Source organism: Heterocephalus glaber, unplaced genomic scaffold (assembly GCF_053883595.1).
Source record: "Heterocephalus glaber isolate CG9 unplaced genomic scaffold, H.glaber_assembly_v1.0 deba00001504, whole genome shotgun sequence".
NCBI lineage: Eukaryota > Metazoa > Chordata > Mammalia > Rodentia > Bathyergidae > Heterocephalus > Heterocephalus glaber.
In genome coordinates, this window is record NW_028258324.1 from 6,850,433 (window position 1) to 6,871,215 (window position 20,783).

Consider the following 20,783-nt stretch of genomic DNA (forward strand, 5'->3'; position numbering starts at 1 on the left):
TTTCTTTTGCCATATTGGGGATTGAATCTAAGACCTTTACCACTGAACTTCACCCCTAGATTTTTTGGTAACTTTTAAACAGAGAAAACAACACTGTCCTTGGGGAAAGATGAGGATTTGAGAAGGTAGGCCCTGGGAAAAAAATAGTGCATGTGGAATTGATTGCACGTGGAATTGATTGGCCTGGCCAGGAATAACAGGCACTGCCACATGATCCCCGAGAACCCTGAGGTTTGGCACAGCAGTTCACGTGTCATGCAGACAGAATTGCTGTAGATCCAAGTCATGAAACTCTTCTAGCTCATCATGAAACAAGTCTCATTTGTCAGAGACCTACAGGTCATCTTTTTTTACCTGCACATAGGGTATAAGCAATAGTGTTGCTCAAAAATGTAAACTGTTTTTTCATTGTTCTTGAAAGAGTACACTGTTCTTTTCTCTTAGAGAGCTCTGAGAACTGGTTCTTTCTTGGAGCCAGAATCTTGTTGATGTTCCTGAATTCTGTCTTGGTGGCTCCCGTATAGAGCTGTGAGAATATACAAGCTTGTAAAAATAATTCTCTCCACATGGGCAGCTTTATGTCTTTTATAAAAATCCCTACAACCCTTGTTCCTCATTGCTGTCTTGTATTTCTGAATAAATTTCTGCTGCTGTCTAGAAATTCCACTTGGTATTTGACTTGGAATAACAGAGTTAAACATCATCCTGCATTCTGGGCTTTCCAGTTGCTTCCTACTTCTCTGTGCATGAACACACTTGAGAGAACATGTGGTTGCAGTTGGAGAACATCTCACAGCAGCCTTTCATATGTTTAGAGAGTTAGCATCATTCTCTTAGTGTCTTGTCTTATGCTTTCGAAATGAAAAAATCAGATTTTTTTCTCTTGAGACATTTTAGCTCCTTTGGGCCTATGGAATGCTATTGAAGGGTTTTATGCAAACTGTTTTCAAATGGTCATGGACCCACTCTGTGAACCAGCTGCCAAAGAATTACTTGAAAATTTTATGAGTAAGATTCTCATACTGCATATTGGGTATCAGGGTTAGCAATTTCAATATATTTTTGTTCTGTTTTGTTTTTGTTTATTTTAGGAGACTAGAGATTGAACCTGTGGCCTTGTGCATACCAGGCATGCACTCTACCACTGAGCTTCACCCAACCAATATCCTAATAATAGAAAGTATATTTTATTAAAAGAATTACTGTAAATCCAACTTTACTTACCTTGAATAGTAATTTAGTTCTGAATAAACTGAGCTTGTATTACTGGTGGGTCAAATGTGGAATTAGTGGGTTTGTCTTAGGCACTGTTCTCATTTTATGTGTGAATAAACTTTTTCAGACACCTTAGAAGTAAAGATTTTATTATTTCATTGTCACTGCACGCAGTATAAGCATCTTTCTTAATTTTGCTTTATAATTTTACAGGGTAAAATGTCATCTGGTTTAGTTCTCATTGCTTTAAGTCATTACATTTTCTCAGATGTTTAACCTAGAAATGGTTCAGTGAAATCCTTTTATCCTGGTTTGTTTTGTAGATTTGAAATAAGGGGACTTCAGAGGCTGTAAAACATGCATATGACTTTATAAAATTCCTAGCTTCTCTAAGTCTTTAAAATTTTTAAATTATGTACAAGTAATATTCTGTAAAATAATTTCAAGACTTTGCATGAAAGCAAGGTAAGCTACAGTTTCCTCAGAATTTTTATTCATTAACATTTTCTTATTAAGAATGGAAAAATACTACTGCTCTTTGCAAAGATATTGAGACATTTAACAAAGCCCTTTAAATAAACGAGATTAGAAAACTTACGTATTTGATTCCAGAAACTATCATACTGAAGGAATACTCTTTTCCTTTCAGCTATTTTTCTTTTTGCAATAAATCGACTATGTATAGGCCTCTATACTGACATTCTAATAGTAATAGAATTTTAAAATTAATTATTCTTTGATCCTAGTTGTTGTCCTAGGGAAGTATTTTATCTTTAAAAAGTTGATTATCTTAGTTTGGACACATTTCATATGACAGCTTAAGACCTTGATCTTGGTAGTAAGATGGTCATGTTAATTTCAGTATTTTAATCAAATGGCTGTGTGGCAACTGAATGAGGTGTTGTCTTCCCTACATTTGCAATAGTAGAGGGAGGGGTTTTGTCTCTCTCCTATTTACTCACAACCTTTTGTCTATAAAGGAGTCTCAGCTTAGCACCAAAGACAAGTCTGAATTGGGTTTATTTCAAGAATTAACCTAATTTCTAACCCAATTAGAATTAGCGTACTTGGGATTTATTTCTAGAGTTAAACACTTTTCCGTAGCTGTTTGCTTATGAAACTGCACCAAGTAGGTATCTTGGTTACTCCCTTTTCTTGTGACTTACTCTGCATGTTGCCCCTTTTCTAATCTGTGCATCCTCTGCTTGTCTAGTTAGTCTCTTTTGCTTTTCATTTTTCTTCTAGCTTGAGAGTAGCTCTCTTAAGTCTGATTTGCTGTCGTGGTACTTTGGAATGGTAGCCAGCTGTCCTTTCTGGGTAGAAAAGAAATGAGCTGATCAAGGGGTGTAGTAGTTAAAATGGAGAAAGCTTAGCTGTTCCTTATTCCTTGTGTTAAATGTAATGAGTTTAGAGGATTATGATTATGTACAATCATCAGAATCTGGTAGATGGGACATCTGTTTTGCTTTCTACTCTTACGGAGAAATAGAATCTTTTCTTTATATAATGTGAAGATTTTTTTGTTCTACCTGTTATTGATGGTTTAATTTTTGAAATATATTTTCAAGAAATAGAGCATGTGGTTATTATAAAGGTATTGTAGGACTTGATACTTGTTATTAGTCTGAAAATATTTTTCTAACCATGGAAAGTAAGTTACTGTGAATATTTGGATTTTCATTTATTATTCTAGACTGTATTACTGTTATGTAGTATATTCAAATATTTTTGCTTTGATTTATTTCCTAGGTTGCACGTTTTCAAAAAATACCTAATGGTGAAAATGAGACAATGATTCCTGTATTGACATCCAAAAAAGCAAGTGAATTACCAGTCAGTGAAGTTGCAGGCATTCTCCAAGTAAGTGTGTGGTGGGGAGGAAGAGAGTAGATCATGTAAAATTAGTGTCATAAATCAGTACTGTCCAATAGAATTTTCTTCTATTATTCTGTGTAGTACAACATACTAGCTGTAAGTTAAGCATGACGTTAAGTTTGAATTGTAGTTAAATCTGACTGAGATAAACATGACTGAATGTTTCAGCTTGAAATGTGGCTACTGTGATAAGGGAACTGAATTTAATTTTGACTCACTTAAACAACTGCATGTGGCTAGTGGCTACTTGATTAGACTGTCTAGCTCTAGATCATACATGTTGCCAGAACTATTAGTGTGGTCTAAGTATTAGGTCAATTAGGAAATGAATCAATTTAATTAATAACATAGTAGAATTAAGAGTTTATCATTTTTTAACAAGGGTTTTTTAAGGTAAAGTAAATGTTAAGTTCAGGGACACAAATTTTAATTGTTTATGTAATTTATTTTCTTTGTAGTTTTAAAAACCACAGTCTACTAAAACATGAAGAAAATATTTTTAACTTTTCCTTCAGACATTCATATATTTTTGTGATACTAAAAACAGATATCCATTTTTGAGTTTTTAAAAAAATTTATAGTTTTAAAACTGCTTATTTTAAATATGCTTAAGTTTTGAAAGTGTTGATTATTAAACTCTTTTAGAAACCTGGCCGGGGAAGCCCGTCATTTTGGAGATGCAAGTAATTGCATGTTTAATGATAGTTAAAATAGAAAATCGTGAGAGACAGTGACTGAAAGATTTAGGTGGTGTTAGCATAGATGATGTTATGTTGTCCAAAGAGCAAGTTCATCTTAACTTCGTATTTATAGTAATTTGGGAAGCAAACATTTTTAGCCTGAAATGATTTTGCAACCTCTGAGCAAACAGTAATACCAACCTCAGGGTTTTGATAAACTTGGAGAACAAGGACGACATTTATGGCCCAGTGAATATTCTTTTGGAGAAACTAATTTTAGAAGCAACAACAATAAAAACAAAAAAGCTAATTAAGTTATAGTGATATTTTACTTTCTCTGAGTATTGTAGGTAGCTTGTATTCCTTTTTTCCCATAGGAAAAGGTAAGTTTAACCCTATTTTGTTGCTTATAAGGAATCAGTTGTTATAAGAAATCAATTTTATTTTTATAATTTACACAATATATTGCACTGATTTTTAGTGAACAGATAAAGTTACATTTTTACAAGTGCAACAGACACCACAGTTAAGACACAAACATCACAGATTTTTATCACTCCAAAGGGCTCCCACATGTTCCCTTGCAGTTCATTGTCATTCTTTTGTCACTGAGAAGCTCTTTCACCTTAGACTAATTTTCAACAGTTTTATAAAACTGACTTTCTATAAATGTGATCATACACTGTGTACTCCTTTGTGTTTTTCTTCTTTTGTTCTGTACTAACGTTTTTCAATAACTTATGCATAAAATCTAATAGGCTGATCTTCAGAATGGTCTAAACAAATGTGAAGTTAGTCATAGGCGAGCCTTCCATGGCTGGAATGAATTTGATATCAGTGAGGATGAGCCACTGTGGAAGAAGTATATTTCCCAGGTAACATACTTTTACTTCCTTCTCTGTGGTATAATGTACATGGACTTTTGTTACATAGTTGTTTACTTTTGTGAAGTTATTTATGGAGAAAAATAATTTAAAAAAATTTTTTATCTAAAAATTTCCATTTGTTAGGATTTACTACTGTTAGGTTAGAATTCCTGTAATTTTTAGTTTGTTTTTCTATGTTAATAGATCACATAAGGGTGAAACTATTACCAGTGATTTCCTTTGCAGATATTGAATTTATACTTTTTAGATTATAAGAATGCTAAGTTTTTTTAGTAAGCATGACCAGGTTAGAAAATTAGTAAATTTGATAATTTAGACTCTTGACTTTGCCCAGGTGTAAATTACACTTCATTTCTTATCAGGTATATGGTCTTATCCTTTCCTATTATAAAATGGTGATAACCTAAGGAGATAGCACACAACAGATGAGAGCTCTATGTGATTATCATTATTTTACTATTTTAGTAAAGGCTTATTGCACAATTTTTTTCTTATTTTAATAACAATTATGTTAGTGTCAGAAGTTGTAAGACCCTATGGGTTGTAGGGTTGGTTTTTAAAAGAAAATTTCTGACTTTTAACCTGCGAGTTCTTTTTTTAGAAAGATCTGTGTCTAACTGCAGAAGAGCCTTGCCTGCTAGTGAGCTTGCATTGAATAATCTTAACTTTGCAAATGCAGTTATCTAAATTAGCAAAACCAAAATTTGAGGGATTAAAAGAGCCCTGTGAGTATGTATTGTTTAATGGAATAGTGTGTACTGTGTAGAATTGTATCCTCACATATACCTTATTTCCATCTTACCTAATAGAAAGTATAAGGAAAGGTAATTTGATGCCCCCCTCCTTGTTATCAAAGTTCGAGTGCCTGCCTCTTGCAGTTTCCATGAGCATTAAACAGTGCCCACGATAGTTAAGCACAGGCAACAATTGACAGTAAATGTCAGTTAATCACAGAGCACAGGGTGATACTTCACTCCTTTCAGAAAACACTGAATTGCTCTGAACATCTGTTTGGTGCCTGCCACCTGTCAAGTGGTGTACTTAATTATTACCCTGGCACAGCTTTTTTGGGGGGAGGGGAGTGGGCTTTGCCTTCAAAGTGTGGTGGTTAATTAACATTTGAAGAGCATGCTTTAATATTCATTCTGAGTTAATCCTTACCACAAATTCCTTGATCTAAGGTTTCATTTTACCAGGTGAAGAATCTGGAGCTTAAAAAGATTAGGTTACCACGCAGGTGATGGACCTGTAATCTAACTCTGAGTCAGATTGTGGTCTGTTAGCCCTGAACTATATTGCAGTTGTAGTTTTATTTTGATAGAGCAGTAGTTTTTTTTCCCTTTACTTACAAGGATCACTTGGGAGTGCTTCAAAAGCACTAAAGACTAGACCCAGTACCCAAGAATTCTGAATTAATTGTTCTGGTGTGAACCTGGGTAATGGTAAAGTACCCTGTGTGATTCTGATGTGAATCACTGTGCCACGGAATAGGACTATAAAGAGAGGTAGTGGTGGTGGCATATAAACTTGGAAATGTTGTATATAGGGCCTGCTGGGAAAGGTTGTTTATAGCCCTTTTACTTTGCAGCTTTGATAGTCATGGACCACTTCAGCATAGGAAGAGATTCTGATATCAGAGCTTTAAGGTGTGGGATTTCCAACTGGAAGAATTGGGGGTGGCTTTGTTGGTTGTTGATTTAACTCTGCCTGATTGGGCTGGGGGTATGGTCTAGTTTTTTTAGATATGATTTCCTCTGTCAGACAGATAACAGGAAAACCAGTGAGGAAAATCTTCAGTTTTTTCTGTGGAGAGTACCTTGTCTTATCTGTTCCTAGCTGTCTTTAAGGGTTATTCCTTTGATGTATGGGCCACCACAGAGTTGTAATCAGTACTAATTTACTTACTTGAGGACTGTTTGAATCCCATAGTTTAGGTATTCTAACTCATGTTTAAGTTAAATCTTTAACTTAAAGATCATTTTTACCTTTATTAGAAATTCAGAAAAGCTATATTTATTAAATTAATATACCACTAAAATACATGCCTACCACAGTTTAATAGCTAAAGCTTGGAAACAGCCCAAGTGCCCATCAATTGGAAACTGGATGAAGAAGATGTGGTTTTTTTATAAAATGGAGTACTACTCAGCCGTAAAGAATGAGAAACTAGAGTCATTTATAGCTAAATGGATGCATATTGAGGCCATACTCTCTAAGTGAAATAAATAAGACACATGTGTAAATACCGAATAGTTTCTCTAGTGTGAGAAACTGAGAGTGTAAATAAGGACTAAAAGGATTAATAACTAATAAATGATACTTTGAAATTGGAAAAGGTCCAAAGGGGTAGGGGTCGTGGGAGGGAAAGGGGAAAGGAAAGAACGGAAAGGAAAAATTACGAGAAAAGAAAGAAAAATGGAAACAAAGTATGTAAATAGGGAAGGGTTTAGGGGTGAAGGGTGCGTAGATAATGGGGGAAAAATAAGAACCCAGATACATCATGTACAGGTACAAGCACCCAAAGATAAATGTAAATGTATTGTATACCTAAAATGTACCAATAAAAGAATTTAAGAAAAAAAATAAATAAAATACATGCCTACCATAAAGATTTGGGAAATTCTTTGTTTAAAATATTGATACTTGATTTTGTCTCTTTCTGAAATGGAGCTTTTAGGAAGTTTTATAACTGCTTAAATATGATTGCCCTCTCCTTTTTGACTTTGGTTAATTGAGGAGCTAATAAACCAAATGTAAATTCTCATAATTTTCTAATTATATCCTTATTTTTTTTAAGCTGTTGCTCAGATAGAACAGAACTGTCTTTCATACTAAAGATTGTTGAATGGCTGTTTGTTTTTCCTTTCAGTTTAAAAATCCTCTTATTATGCTGCTTCTGGCTTCTGCAGTTATCAGTGTTTTAATGCATCAGTTTGATGATGCTGTCAGTATCACTGTGGTAAGGAAAATGTATTTTTAATCTATTTAATTTTATGTTATTTTTTATTTTGGAAAATGAATTTTAAAAAGCTTTCAGTTTTTTGTTGTTTTTGTTGTTAGTGTCCAAATCTACTCTTAGTTGTTATTATGTTTTTTTTTTTATTGTATTCAAGATAGGGTCTCACTGTTGCTCAGGTTGGCCTTGAACTTCTGGTTTCAAATGATCTTTCTTCCTCAGTCCCGGAGTAGCTGGGACTACATTCCTATACCACTGTGCCCAGCACTTGTAGTAGTCTTGTGTGATGTTCAGAGGTCTGTGATTGGCACCCATGAAAATTATTTCACAATCTGATAATTTTACAGATATGAAATACAGTAATTTTCCAGTTAAATTTAAAATTTCTTTTTTCAACTCAAAGTGTTTTGACTATAAACTAAAGCCTGACCTATGAGGTTGAAAATATTCTTTAACATTGCACACTATATATACTGTGTACAATTTTTTTCTTGTGAAGTTATTCTACCTTTGAATTATTTTTATTTACATCCCATTTTTCATTGTATTATAAAAATTTATAGCAAGTACAAAAATTATTAAAAAGCAAGTTTTTTATGATTAAGAACACAGTAGTAGATATTAATGTAGAGCTTTAGTGTTCTTGAACTGTTGCTTGTAGGTACCCTTCTGTGGGCGTATATGAAGTCAAAACTATTCTAATAATATTAAAACACTATCTTTCTTTTTACTGTAGATTTTGAGTCAGTGGCACTAAAATCATGGTATATACAATTGTTAGAACCTTATTAATATAAATCAAAATAATGGCTCCAAACTGTATTGGTAGTCATTGTTTTCTTTCATTGTTTCTCTTAAGAATGTTCTTGATAGAGCTGTAAAAATTCATTTTTAAAAATCTTGATGCTTGAGTACATACCTTTTTTTATAACCGGTGTAATGAAATGGGAAGAAGGTGTAATGGGCATGCTAGGCAAGTCCTGTACCACTGAGTTTTGTATATTGAAGTAAAATGCTACTTTCAAGGAAAGTGGTTATTGTGAGGTGAACTAGCTCTTTACCTAAAAGGATAATGTTCTTAATGATAAAATTGAGGCTCTCAAGCAGTAATTAGAGGTCTGGTAAATTTTTATGCATTACCATGAACTCTGGATAGCTTCCCAGTGTTTAAGAATTTATTCTAATGAGCTCGGTAGTAATTTGTTTTGTTTTGTTTTTTTTGTTTTTGGTACCGGGGATTGAACTCGAGACCTTGCGCTTGCAAGGCAGGCGCTGGAACCACTGAGCTAAATCCCCGGCCAGCTTGGTAGTAATTTGAACAGAGACTTTTTTTAACTGTTATGAATTGTGTCGACATTTAGAAGATTTGAATAGCCAAGAGAACCCATATTTTCCTGATGACCAGTGTGTGACTTTCCAAATGTTCAGTGGTACAAGATTGATTCACAATGCAAGATTGACCCATGAATTTTAATATAACAGACTCTGTGAAGAGTTCTTTGATATAGTTTTAGATTCTGAGTAACTAGTACATATTAAGTTTTAATGTAGTACCTAAGAAGAGTATCCAAAACTATCTGGAAAAGCTAGTAAGATAGTCCTGCTTCTTCTAGCTGCTTTCTGTCTAAGGTTTGGTTTTGTTCGTATTTCATTTTTAAAAAAACGCTTATTCTCCTTTTGCCTGAACAGTGTAAAGCAGTGGATTGAATACCAGATTTCCATTAAGTCAGACATTAAAAATAGAAAAATTTGGGTAGGGGGTATAGGTCAGTAGTAGTGCCTTATTTACATTCACAAGATCCTGTGTTCTATACCCAGCACTGCATAAAAACAAACAAAAGAACAAACACCTGAGCTTCTCATAATTTTTTTTTCTTTTGCAGTACTAAGGATTGAATCCAGGACCTCCGGCATGGCTAGACAAGTGCTGTATCACTGAGTTGCATTCCCAGTCCAAAGTTTTTTCTTTTATTGAAAATGTATTTTTCAGAAAAACATTACTTCTGTTAACATGTAGTGGATTTTTAATTTTTTAAGACAAATTGATAAGTAGAAATTAAACCTAAGTTATTGTAAAAGTAGTTAAAATAGGAAATATCAGCAGATACCCATAACCCACATAAACAAAAGCTGGACCTCAATTTGTGAGAGCATAAAGGGGTACTGAGATGAAGAAGTTAACCATCAGTTATGAGCTGTCAGATTGCTTCCCACAGGGCTCAACACAAAGTTGTAATTTGTTTTTTAGCTGATCTCAGTGTTTAAAGTCTGTTACCCTGGGACTGCATATAGAAAAATAAAATATAGTTAACAGTTATTTCTTGTTAATATCTGGTTTAAAAGGCTATGTCTTTGTTTTGTTTAGGCAATACTTATAGTGGTTACAGTTGCCTTTGTTCAGGTAAGTAAGTAACCTACTTGGCCAACATAAAAATGTTAGTTAATTACTTAAAAAAATTAAAGTGGCTTAGGTAAAGGATATAGTTATTGGGAGGTGGTAACATCTATTCCCACAATTCTTCGTTTATGGAATAATTTCAGGAATAGACAACTTTGAAGAAGTTTGTGAGACTAAGGGACTGCTTTGATTTAGGTAATGAGATGAAGAAAATCTAGTTTTATAGATAACTGGAGCAGATGGAAACAAAAGCCCAAATAATGGGCAATTTAGCAATAATTTTTTAATTTTTCCAGTTAAAAAATTGGGCCAGGTGTTATGATTTTATAACACAATTTTAATACTTATAGAACAAAGTCTAGATGAAACAGTCTAGAATGAAATGGTCAACTTGTCAAATACCTTCTGAAGAAAATTCTCTTGGTTTCTTTCTATGAGTCATTGTACTCACCGAATGGATAAACTTACTTACTGAATTTTTTTCTAGCCTTGTTTCCTTTGAGTTTTTTGTGAAAATTAATATGTTTCTAATCAGTGTCGGTGTTTCCACACACCTTTTAAAATTTCTTACTCTTCAAGAGGTGTTCTCACGTGGACCAAACTTGTATTCAACATAGCCATTGAAACAGCAAAAGAAACAAATAAAGAACCTCTTTTATAAATTGTTGTGAATAATGTACAGATGATAGCAGGATTTCTGTTAACAAGTGTAGTTATAAATAAAAATGATGTATGCTTAGTTTTATGTTTATTTAAATGTCTGAAACTTCGGTAGTTTTTAGAATAACGTTTCAGAATCTTGGCAGGGCATGTTTTTAGCATTTCTAAAACATGGTTAATAGAATTATGAAGAAATTAATGCTCTTGTATAATCCTGAAATTCATGATATTTTGATTCTTAAGACTATATTTCAAGCTATTGTGATTATCCTCATATCTACTGTTTATATTTTCTGTGTATTTTTTGTCATTGTCCTGTTCTCTTAATCTCTAACATAGTTTTACAATAATTGTAGAAAGCCAGTTGGAATCAGTTTATTTGTAAGTTTGTGTGCTCCCTGAGACCACCCTGTTGAGGAAGAATCACCTTGTTTAGAACAGATGAATGTTGCTATTGAGATGGCAAAGCTGGTTAGTCTAGCATAGGTCCTTGCAGTCTGGATATCATTCAGGACAGCTATTTATTCAGCTAAGTGAGTAGTATGACCCCTTGGACCAGAAGTAGACCTCTCTTGCATTTTAAAAATGTCCTTCTGAAGAATTCCTATAAATGATATCACTATATTTGGAGAACTTTGGTAAATAATTTGTTCTCTTTGGTAAATAAAGAGCCCTTAACTCTCAAAATACCCCACAAAATTGCAATTTTAGTATAAGTTGATAGAGACTTTTACACAAGGATGGTGAGTTATATATTTTAAATGCAGTGACCAAGACTGACTGTTAAATATCTTTATGATAGGTTCATTTGATAGAATCCGAACAGAAGGATCAAAACATTATGAAACGCTCAATTTCTAATTGCTAGATTTGTTTTCTTACCCACTTGTGACCTAAATAGGCCTGGGAAGCCAACAAAATAGTCTATAAATACAAATTAAAATCCTTCTCTAAAAAGATTTTATTTACTGTCAGTTGAACTTATCATAATGCTTTGAAGAAAATCCCTTATCACAAATATATCAAAAATCTTAATATTTTTACCATTCAGTATTTTTACCTTTGGTTTAGAATAGAATACTTTTTGGAACCGGGGATCAAACTCGGGACCTTGTACTTGCGACACAGGCGGCGGAAGAATAGAATACTTTTTATATTGCTTTTATATTTATGTCTGCCCACGTATTTTTCTAATCCCCATACAAGTCCTTCCCAGCCATACAAACAGCTAATAACTGTTTTGCATAATCATAATGATACCATCTTACAATATTTTGGAAAGTTTAAGATTGGCAGCTTCTGACTAGGATTGGTATTATCTAAGATTGCTGACTAGGACTGGTATTTTCTGGCCCTCTGGAATTTTTGGATAGATCTGAATTTGTTACTATCTATAGTGTATTTAGGGGGCTTTCTTGTAATTTTTATATTTATAGATTTTCTTATACTTGTCTCTTGTCCAATTAGAGGTTGATGTAGTTTTATGTTATTTTTATGCACTGTTGCATTTTCACTTGATGTAGTTTGTGGTGGGTGTGAAATTTTAACTAGTACTAGGACTGCAGTAATTTCAAAACACTCCTCACCTTTCATTCATGCTGTTGTCTATTTTCCTTTAATCTTAGACCACAAGATTGATGTGCTTAGAGTACACATCGGGGCAAAAACAACAGTGATGTTGCCCAAAGCAAAATTCCTCATAGGAACATGATAAAATAATATAGTGGGGGCGAAGGATGTCTCTGACACTGTGCTGTTGGTGCTGTGGATGGAGAAGTCTGGAATATCATAGGGCTAGGGCTCTTGAGAGTTCTCTCTTTCATATAATTCAGGTAGATGGAAAGACTGTCATTGTAGGGTCATTTCACTCTTGTTTATTCTGTGTTCTTATGCAAACTTGTTCCATAAACCATTGCAGTTAGCGTGGGTTTAAATCCTCAAAGCAAATGTTACATACACATAATTGTCCTTGAGTTCTTCGGCTGTTAAACACCATATGTAAAATTAATCTTAATTATAAGGCCTTATAAGGCCTTATGATCTTAACTTTTAATGACTCAAAATTATGTACTGCTTTTATTTTCTTCTAATACTAGGTTTGCACACCAAATATTAAAATATAAAGTTGACAGTATTGTCAGAATTCTTATGCAATATTGCATTTTCATTGTTTGATCACTACAATTTAACCCTTTTAGGTATGGAACTAGTTTTTATAGGTAGGAATATAAGCATAAATGAAGAAAAAGATAAGAATATGGAGAAATTTTAAAACTGTGATTGAGAGTACTATTTAAGTCTAAATGGAATATGTTCATAGGAACATATATATTTATATTTCTTTATACATATTTTGTTAACATTAAGTTCTGCTTTCTTTTTTAATAGGAATATCGTTCAGAAAAATCTCTTGAGGAACTGAGTAAACTTGTGCCACCAGAATGCCATTGGTATGATTGTTTTTTCTGATGATTCCTATTGCTTTAAAAATAGAAGCTGAATGTGACTAGTACAGTATATATTGTTTCCCCAGCTTTGCATAAGGAAGATACTATTAATCTGACATGAAAAATTCCTGCTCTGATCAATTTAGTATATATCCTGCCCTGGGTTTTTTGAGCAGGATCTCATTATGTAGTCCAGGCTGGCCTGGAACTCACAATCTGCTTACCTCTGTCTCCCAAGTGCTAGGGTTCATGTGTCACCATGCCTGGCTAATTTTGATATTCTTCAGATACAGCTGTATTCAGCAAATGTTTATATATTTGTGCATGTGTTGAACACTGTACTTAGCATAATGAAGACTACAATGAAACAACTGGATTCAGGTTTTCACACTATGTTTGAATAATAATACCAGTTTTTCTAATCATTTTATGTCATCTGAACATCTTAATAAGATCACACAGATAATCTTTTTCTTGCCACCTGCTCACATTTTTGGCCATATTGGAGATTGAACCCAGGGCCTCATGGATGCTAGGCAAGAGCTCTCATGGAGTTACATCTTTAGCCCTTTTTCTTGGTTCTTGTATTTGACCTATCTCCTTTTTTTTTGGTACTGGAGATCAAACTTGGGACCTTGCGCTTGTGAGGCGGCAGCGGAACCACTGAGCTAAATTCCTGGCCCCTATCTCCTTTTGAAAGTCAGGACCACTGGAAATAATTGATTTAGATAAGTGCTGTGGTTTTTTTCTCACTGTGGTGGTTTCTGTTTGTTACAGCGTGCGTGAGGGAAAGCTGGAGCACACACTGGCCCGAGACTTGGTTCCAGGAGATACTGTTTGCCTATCTGTTGGGGACAGAGTTCCTGCTGACTTGCGCTTATTTGAAGTAAGTTGAAAGATCTGTTTGTGAGGAGTGAAAATGTTTGGGTGTTGATTAAAAGATAAACCCTAACAAACATGAACTAATAAAAATTTAAAAAAATTAAAGCAGCTAAAAGATAAACATTAACCAGTTTTAAGGATTAACACACGATTGAGTCAAAACATTTCATATTCTGTTTTAAATATTAACAGAAGTATTTTTTTTTCCTTAAAATATAATTATTTGTCTTATAAAGTCTTTTTAGGTATCTATTTAGTGAATCAGCAGAGCTTTATGAAACGTGTGTTAAGCAGTATGAGAAACTAGAGATTTGATAGAGTTCTTGTGATTTGGGAGCATACTATATTTGTATATTCAGTAATGGAGTAAGAAAAGTTAAAAAAAATAGACTATGGAAATTTAGTATATGTGCTGCCAAAGCAAGCACTAGAGTATGGAAATTTATAGAAGGGAGAGGCTCAGTTTAGTTGAGATCAAAGAATGCCTCAAGACAGCATGGCTTTGGCAGTGCTAATAAAAGTACTGGGAAGAAATGGAAAAGACAGTGAAGCAGCAGTATTCAAATCTGTGTGAGCTTTCCAGTGCAGATACTTCTTGACTTATGATGGGGTGTATCTCAAACCCATCATAAGTTGAAAATGTTGTAAGTCAAGAATGCATTTAACGTACCTAATCTACCATCATCGCTTATGTGGCACAGTACACTGGAGAGTATCAGTTATTTACTTGTGATTGTGTGACTAACTGGGAGTCATGGCTTAATGCTGCCACCCAACATCACAAGAGAATGTCACACTGCATATTGCTAGCCAGGGGAAACATCAAAATTCAGAAGTCAAAGTAGGTTTCTACTGAGTATGCATCATTTGCTTTCTCTTTGTGACAGTGTTTTCCTAGTAGACTGGTAAATTCAGACCTCAACTCTGAAAGTGTATAGGAATCATCTGGGTTCTAGTATGGCAGGTGTAGGGTGGGGCCTCAGATTCTGCACATCTAACGAGTTCATGCCAGAAGTGCTTATCCACCCACCACATTTAAAAAAAAATCAAATTTTAATTACAGCTTTATTGGGATATAATTCACATATCATATAACACACACATTTGAAGTATACCATTGGTGGTTTTCAGTATATTCAGAGATGAGCAGCTTTTACCACAACTAATTGTAGAATATTGTCCTCAGTCTCCAAAGAAAACTCTTACTTTTAACATTCCCTGTGTGTATATTCTCCCCACCTTTGACAGCCACTTACCTGCTTGCCCCTAAAATTCATTTGCCTATTTTAGATATTTCATATAAATGGAATTATACAATATGTAGTCTTTTGTGTCTGATTTCTTTCACTTAATATACTGTGTTAAAGTCCATCATTCAAGTGTTTCATTGCCAAACAATATTCTGTTGTATGAATACACACGTATTTGGTAAGTTTAGTTCATTTATGTCTAATATGATTACTTCTGGAGAGAGTGTTTGTTGTTTGCTTTCTATTTGTGTTATAATAGTTCTTTCTTACCATAGGGTATGTGTTCCAACACCTTCACTAGATATTTCAAGCTGTAGATAGTACTGAGTCCTAATAGGTACTGTTTTTTTCCATAAACGTCTACATAAATTTAATGCTTTTTTATTTTAACTAAGCATTTTTCACATATCTTAGATAAAACTTTGGCTATTGAGGCAAACCATCAAGAATTTATTTTTTCCCCCTTAATTTTATGGTTAGGATACTGGTTCTTATAATAGATCTTAGCAACCATACCATACTATTGTTTTTCTTTCCTTTAATTATGAATTTCTGTATTTAATTAAAGGAAGTACTTTTGGTTTCACTTTAGCATATTTTAATTGCCAGCATCACTACTCTATACTTCAGTAAAGAGTAAAGTAAGAGATACTTCAACTATAAGCAATGTAATACTGAGACAGACAGTTGATCTGATAACTGAGGCAGCTTCTAAGTAACTTAAGGGAGGGTAATATATACAGTGTGAATACACCAGGTAAAGGAGTGATTTTTCACCCAGGTGAGGTGGAGTAGATGGAGCAGGCTTTCATTGAACTACTTAGAATGTTATATAATTTAAAACTTAGTTTCTGAAATTATCCATTTAGTATTTTTGGATCATTGTTGACCATAGGTAACTGAAATGCTAGGAAGCAAGTCTGGGTGAGGATGGAATTACTGTATATATTTTTTTTATGTTTCTCAGTTCCTTCAGTCTGCCCTCTTTTGAGTTAGGCTGATTTCCATTTTAAATGTATTTTTTTTTATTCCCTCAGTTCCTTTTCCTGTATATTTTTGTTACTTTCGTAGTTATTATCATGAATATTACAATTAACATTCTAAATTTACATAATCTAGTTTGAATTTCTACCAACTTTAGTAACATATAAACACTTGTTTCTGTATTGTCTAGTCCTTCCCTGCCTTTATATAGTGGTATCTTCGTTCACAAACTTAATTCTTTCCATGATTCTAGTCACAAACCAAATTGGATGAGAACTGAATCATTTTCAGTGATTATGTTCATTGTTGGCCTTATGAGGAAGTTTGATTCAGTTCTCATCCAATTTGGTTTGTGACCAGAAACGTGGAAAGAATTAAGTTCATGAACTGAAGTACAACTGTATTACTGTCACAAATGACATTTTTATACATTTTGTGCCTGTTTGTATAGATTTATAAGTATTTTTTATGCATGTAGTTTTTTGATCATACAGGAAGCAAAAAAGAGGAAACAAAAACTCGAAATATAAAATTCCTAGTTTTATGTTTGTCTACATAAACTTCTATTGGAATTCTTTATTTCTTCATTTGGCTTTGAACTGTTCTCCTTTTATATTGTCCAAGAAGAATCCCTTTTAGCTTTTCTTATGTTGCTGATTTTTTTCTTCAAACCCCTCTAGTGAACTTTCCTCAGTACTAGGGATTGAACCAAGAGCTTTCACAGTGAGCTGTATCCACCCCCTTTTAAGGTTGTTATTGTGAGGGCTGAGGATTTAGCTCAGTGGTTTCGCTGCCTGCTGCACAAGTGCAAGGACCCAAGTTCAATCCCCGGTACCAAAAAAAAAAAAAAAAAGATTATTATTGTGAAACAGGGTCTTGCTAAGTTGCCACATTGCCCTGGCTTGGCAATGAACATGATCTTCCTTCCGAGTGCTAGGATTATAGGTATGTGCCATCACACTTGCCTGAACTTTTCATTTAAGTTCTTGTACTTTTCTGCACCAATATTTCTAATTGTTTCCTTTTCGTAATTTCTCTCTGTTAATATTCTCTTTGTTCATAAATTACTTTCTTAGTTTTCTTTAGTTCTTTGAGGATAGTTAAGACAGTTGACTTAGTCTTTTTCCCTTAAGTCCAGGGTCTGAACTTCCTCAGGGATGGTTTCTGTCAATTTTCTTCTATGAATAGGTCATCTTTGTCAATTTTTTGTGTTTTTGTTGAAAACTGGATATTATAGTGTTTTAATGCAGGCCACCAGAGACACCCTCTTCCCTTGGTTTTGTTGTTTTTGATTCCTGAAGGCTGAAGTCCACTTTATTTAGTGAATTGTACAGATTATTTTTGTAAAGACTGTATTGCTTATCATGAATGGCCACTGAAATTTCTGTTCCATGGTCTCAGCAGTAGGCCTTAATTTTCAGAACTCCCTCCAAAACAAATACACACACTCTCATTTACTCATCATTCTCCTATTTTTTGCAGCTGCCTCTGAGCTGGGATACTTCTTCCATGCTGTACCAGGGTGACTCCAACTCTGCCTTTACCTCTTGTTTCTGCACAATGCACATATCTGCTAGAAGTGCAATCCTAGAGATTTCTCAAGTCTTTTCCGAGCCTGTATCTGGTCTTAGGCACATATATTGTACCCTGTATTCCAGGTACTGTATGGGTGCAGTGGTCCTTTAAACAGTTATTCCCCCAAGAAGCTTCCTCGTCACCTTCTCCTTAACCAGCTTTTTGAATGTACTCTATTGCCCTGTTTTCTGTACCTTGAGCCCTAGTTTGTCTCCAGTATCTTGAGAAATGCCCAGAAAGCCTTGCTGTCTGGCTCATTGTGGGGATATAAATCTACACCACTCGTTTAGAGAACTGCCTGACAGGTCAAAACACACAAGCAGAGTATTTTAGGAATGAGGTCTACAGTAACCCTCTGACACTAGTAAGCTGTGTCAGGATCCCAAGCTGCTGTGGCACAACCATAGCTGCTTCCGTCTGGGGAATCGCAGATAGTAGACAGGTAAACAGAAGTGCCACTCTGCTTTCCTGGTACTCTAAGTTTTTGATTCCGAAGTTGATTTTATTATCAGTTTTGGGCCAGTTATTATTTTAGTTATAGGGACCAATTTTTTGAATGCCCTATTCCATTAGTCTCTGTTGAGTTACTCCTGAGTTGCAAATTTTTATACTGATTTCAGTATAGTTTTGGTAGGTAAATTTGATAAATTGATTAGTAGTATTTTTCTACCTTTTTGTGATTTATTGTAAAAATTTGGCTTTTAGAAGTTTTTGAATTATTCAGCTTACACATTTGCAAAAAAGAATAGTATACAAACATCTTAGGAAGTAGAGATTTTAAATTACTTGAAAGAAATTGAGTACAGTGTAGAAGGTCTTATGGTATATTTGTATAATTTAGAAACATTCCTACTCAACAAAATTGTTTGGTGTATTTGCCTTGAGAATGTCTTTTTCTGAAGTAGGTATCATTATGTATCTTGGAAAACCACTCCAGAGATACCTTCCACATTAGGAGTGCTTTTTCTTTTAGACTGTATGAGCTTTAGCTACTTATGTTTTGTTGTTGGATCGCCATAGTTCAGCTGCTTCAGAGTGTGAGCTGAGGAATGCTGTCATGTTGAATATGTTGAGAAAGAACTTGTTTTTCTCATTGAACTAGTAGAACTCAAAGACAGTATGTCCTGAGGGACAGTGAGACTGAAGTAATACATGCTTTTTTTCCCCTCCTCTTAGACTTTCTCTCCTGTCTTGACAGGAAAGACTTGGAAAAATCAACCCTGTTTTAAAATTTGGTGTAATAGTAATAGTGAAATATCCTAGAAATCCTTTTTAACTGAATACTGGCCTTTAAATTTTTGATAATTAGATCAAGTTGAATCTGTGTGCTTCAGTCAGAAAGTTAGCAAGGATGCAGGCATTTACCAGGGTATAAAAACAATTTTATGTATCCTTGTCAATAATTTTCTAATACTTAGTTGACTTGGCTTTGAGTGTTAATAAGTTAGAGCTCATGAAGAATTTTTGATTACATTTTCTTCACCTGGAAAAACAGCAGAATCTTACTTTTTGAAAGCAGAATAAGAGATTTTATGATCAGGCAGCTGCAAATAAATATAGGGAAAGAAAGCCAGTTCTGATTTGCTTTTAATTCCAGAAAGGTTATTGCTTTAGGGGCATATTATAGAGCTATTCCTTAACTTAAGGATTTATTTGTAGTTGTCACTTGTTCCACATCAACTTTAAATTTGTTAAGTAGTCACTTTTTGCCTTTCGGGAAACCTTAATGAATGGCATTTGTTTTCTTTTTGCTTAGTGTTTTATTGGAATAATAATGTGAACCTTTTCTTCTCTCTTCTCTCTTCTCTCTTCTCTCTTCTCTCTTCTCTCCTCTTCCTCTTCTTCTCTTCCTCTTCTTCTCTCCCTCTTCTTCTCTCCCTCTTCTTCTCTCCCTCTCCCTCTCCTCTTCTCAGCAGGGTCTCAAGGCTGGCCTTGAACTCACTGTGTAGTCCAGCCAGGCCTCAAACTCGTGATTAATCCTCCTTCTTCTGACTTTTGAGTGCTGGGATTACATGCATGCGCCACCCTGCTTGGCTATTGTGAATTTTTCTAATCATTTATATCACATGGGTGTTAAATATTTGGGTTATGGATATATATACATTTTGATTCTTATGTTTTGAGTTTTGGACTGTTTTTGTCTCATTCACATGTCCACCACAGTACCCAGAGAAGATTGAAAGTGACAATCAGTTCTCCTATTCATAAATAGTTCTTTTGAAGGTTTATTGTTTGAACTTATAGATAGGCATGGGGCTGGTTGCTTCTTTGATTTATTTTACCCTCTTTTTGCTCTTGTGAATGCAATGGATAAATGATTCTAGTATCTTTTCTCAGATGAATTAAGTTGTGATGTTAATTGTAATAGGTTTTGCCTAATGTGTTAAATAGCACTCTTATTAGAAATGACCACCTTCTTCCTACTCTCCCTAAAACTGCTTTCACTTTAAGAGAAAATATAATTTAGAAAATGTTCTTTTTCATTAGATAGTTGAGATCTTTGCAGTTTGAGCCATTGTATGATTTAGCCAAATTTCATCATTTATATGTTCTTCAAAATTTGAGTTTTAGTTGTGAATTTATATATACATATATGTATATATATATGTATATATATGTGTGTGTGTGTGTGGGTGTGTATATGTATATGAAGTTCCAAATCCCTTTTCTGTCATATCAGCTTGTCCTCTAAACACTTAGTCATGGCTGATTGCTGTTGTACTAAAATGACCTGCCTCTTTTCTGTAGGAACACCCAATTTAACTGAAAATGCTTATTCTCTTAAATGACTAGTAATGGTGAAACTGAAGTGGGAGGCCACTTATGACTTACATGATAGGGCCAAAAGGGCAAACTTTTCCTCTTTTTTAAGAAAGTCAAATTAGTTTAGACAATCATGCTATGTTAGTATTTATCCATGCCTAAGGTTTATAATATCTAAGCTAAAAAAATCCTAAGAGGAGAAATATGAATT

The 20,783-nt window shown here is 34.2% G+C and overlaps 1 protein-coding gene across 15 annotated transcripts in view; it reads left to right on the top strand.

Moving 5' to 3' along the window:
• Atp2c1 (ATPase secretory pathway Ca2+ transporting 1) overlaps window positions 1–20,783 on the top strand; it is a 141,592-nt gene that overhangs the window by 49,531 nt on the left and 71,278 nt on the right. For 14 of the 15 annotated variants that reach the window (XR_015441113.1, XR_015441114.1, XR_015441116.1 and 11 more), the window contains 6 exons: window positions 2,965–3,075; window positions 4,529–4,645; window positions 7,527–7,616; window positions 9,979–10,014; window positions 13,060–13,121; window positions 13,896–14,004. Coding sequence is in view for 10 of the 15 variants with exons in the window: in XM_087186931.1 (XP_087043057.1) it covers window positions 2,965–3,075; window positions 4,529–4,645; window positions 7,527–7,616; window positions 9,979–10,014; window positions 13,060–13,121; window positions 13,896–14,004 (525 nt within the window). In the remaining 5 variants the exon portion in view is untranslated. Of the gene's footprint in view, window positions 1–2,063; window positions 2,345–2,964; window positions 3,076–4,528; window positions 4,646–7,526; window positions 7,617–9,978; window positions 10,015–13,059; window positions 13,122–13,895; window positions 14,005–20,783 lie in introns of those variants that run through there. The other variant, XM_087186932.1, reaches the window with a different exon arrangement.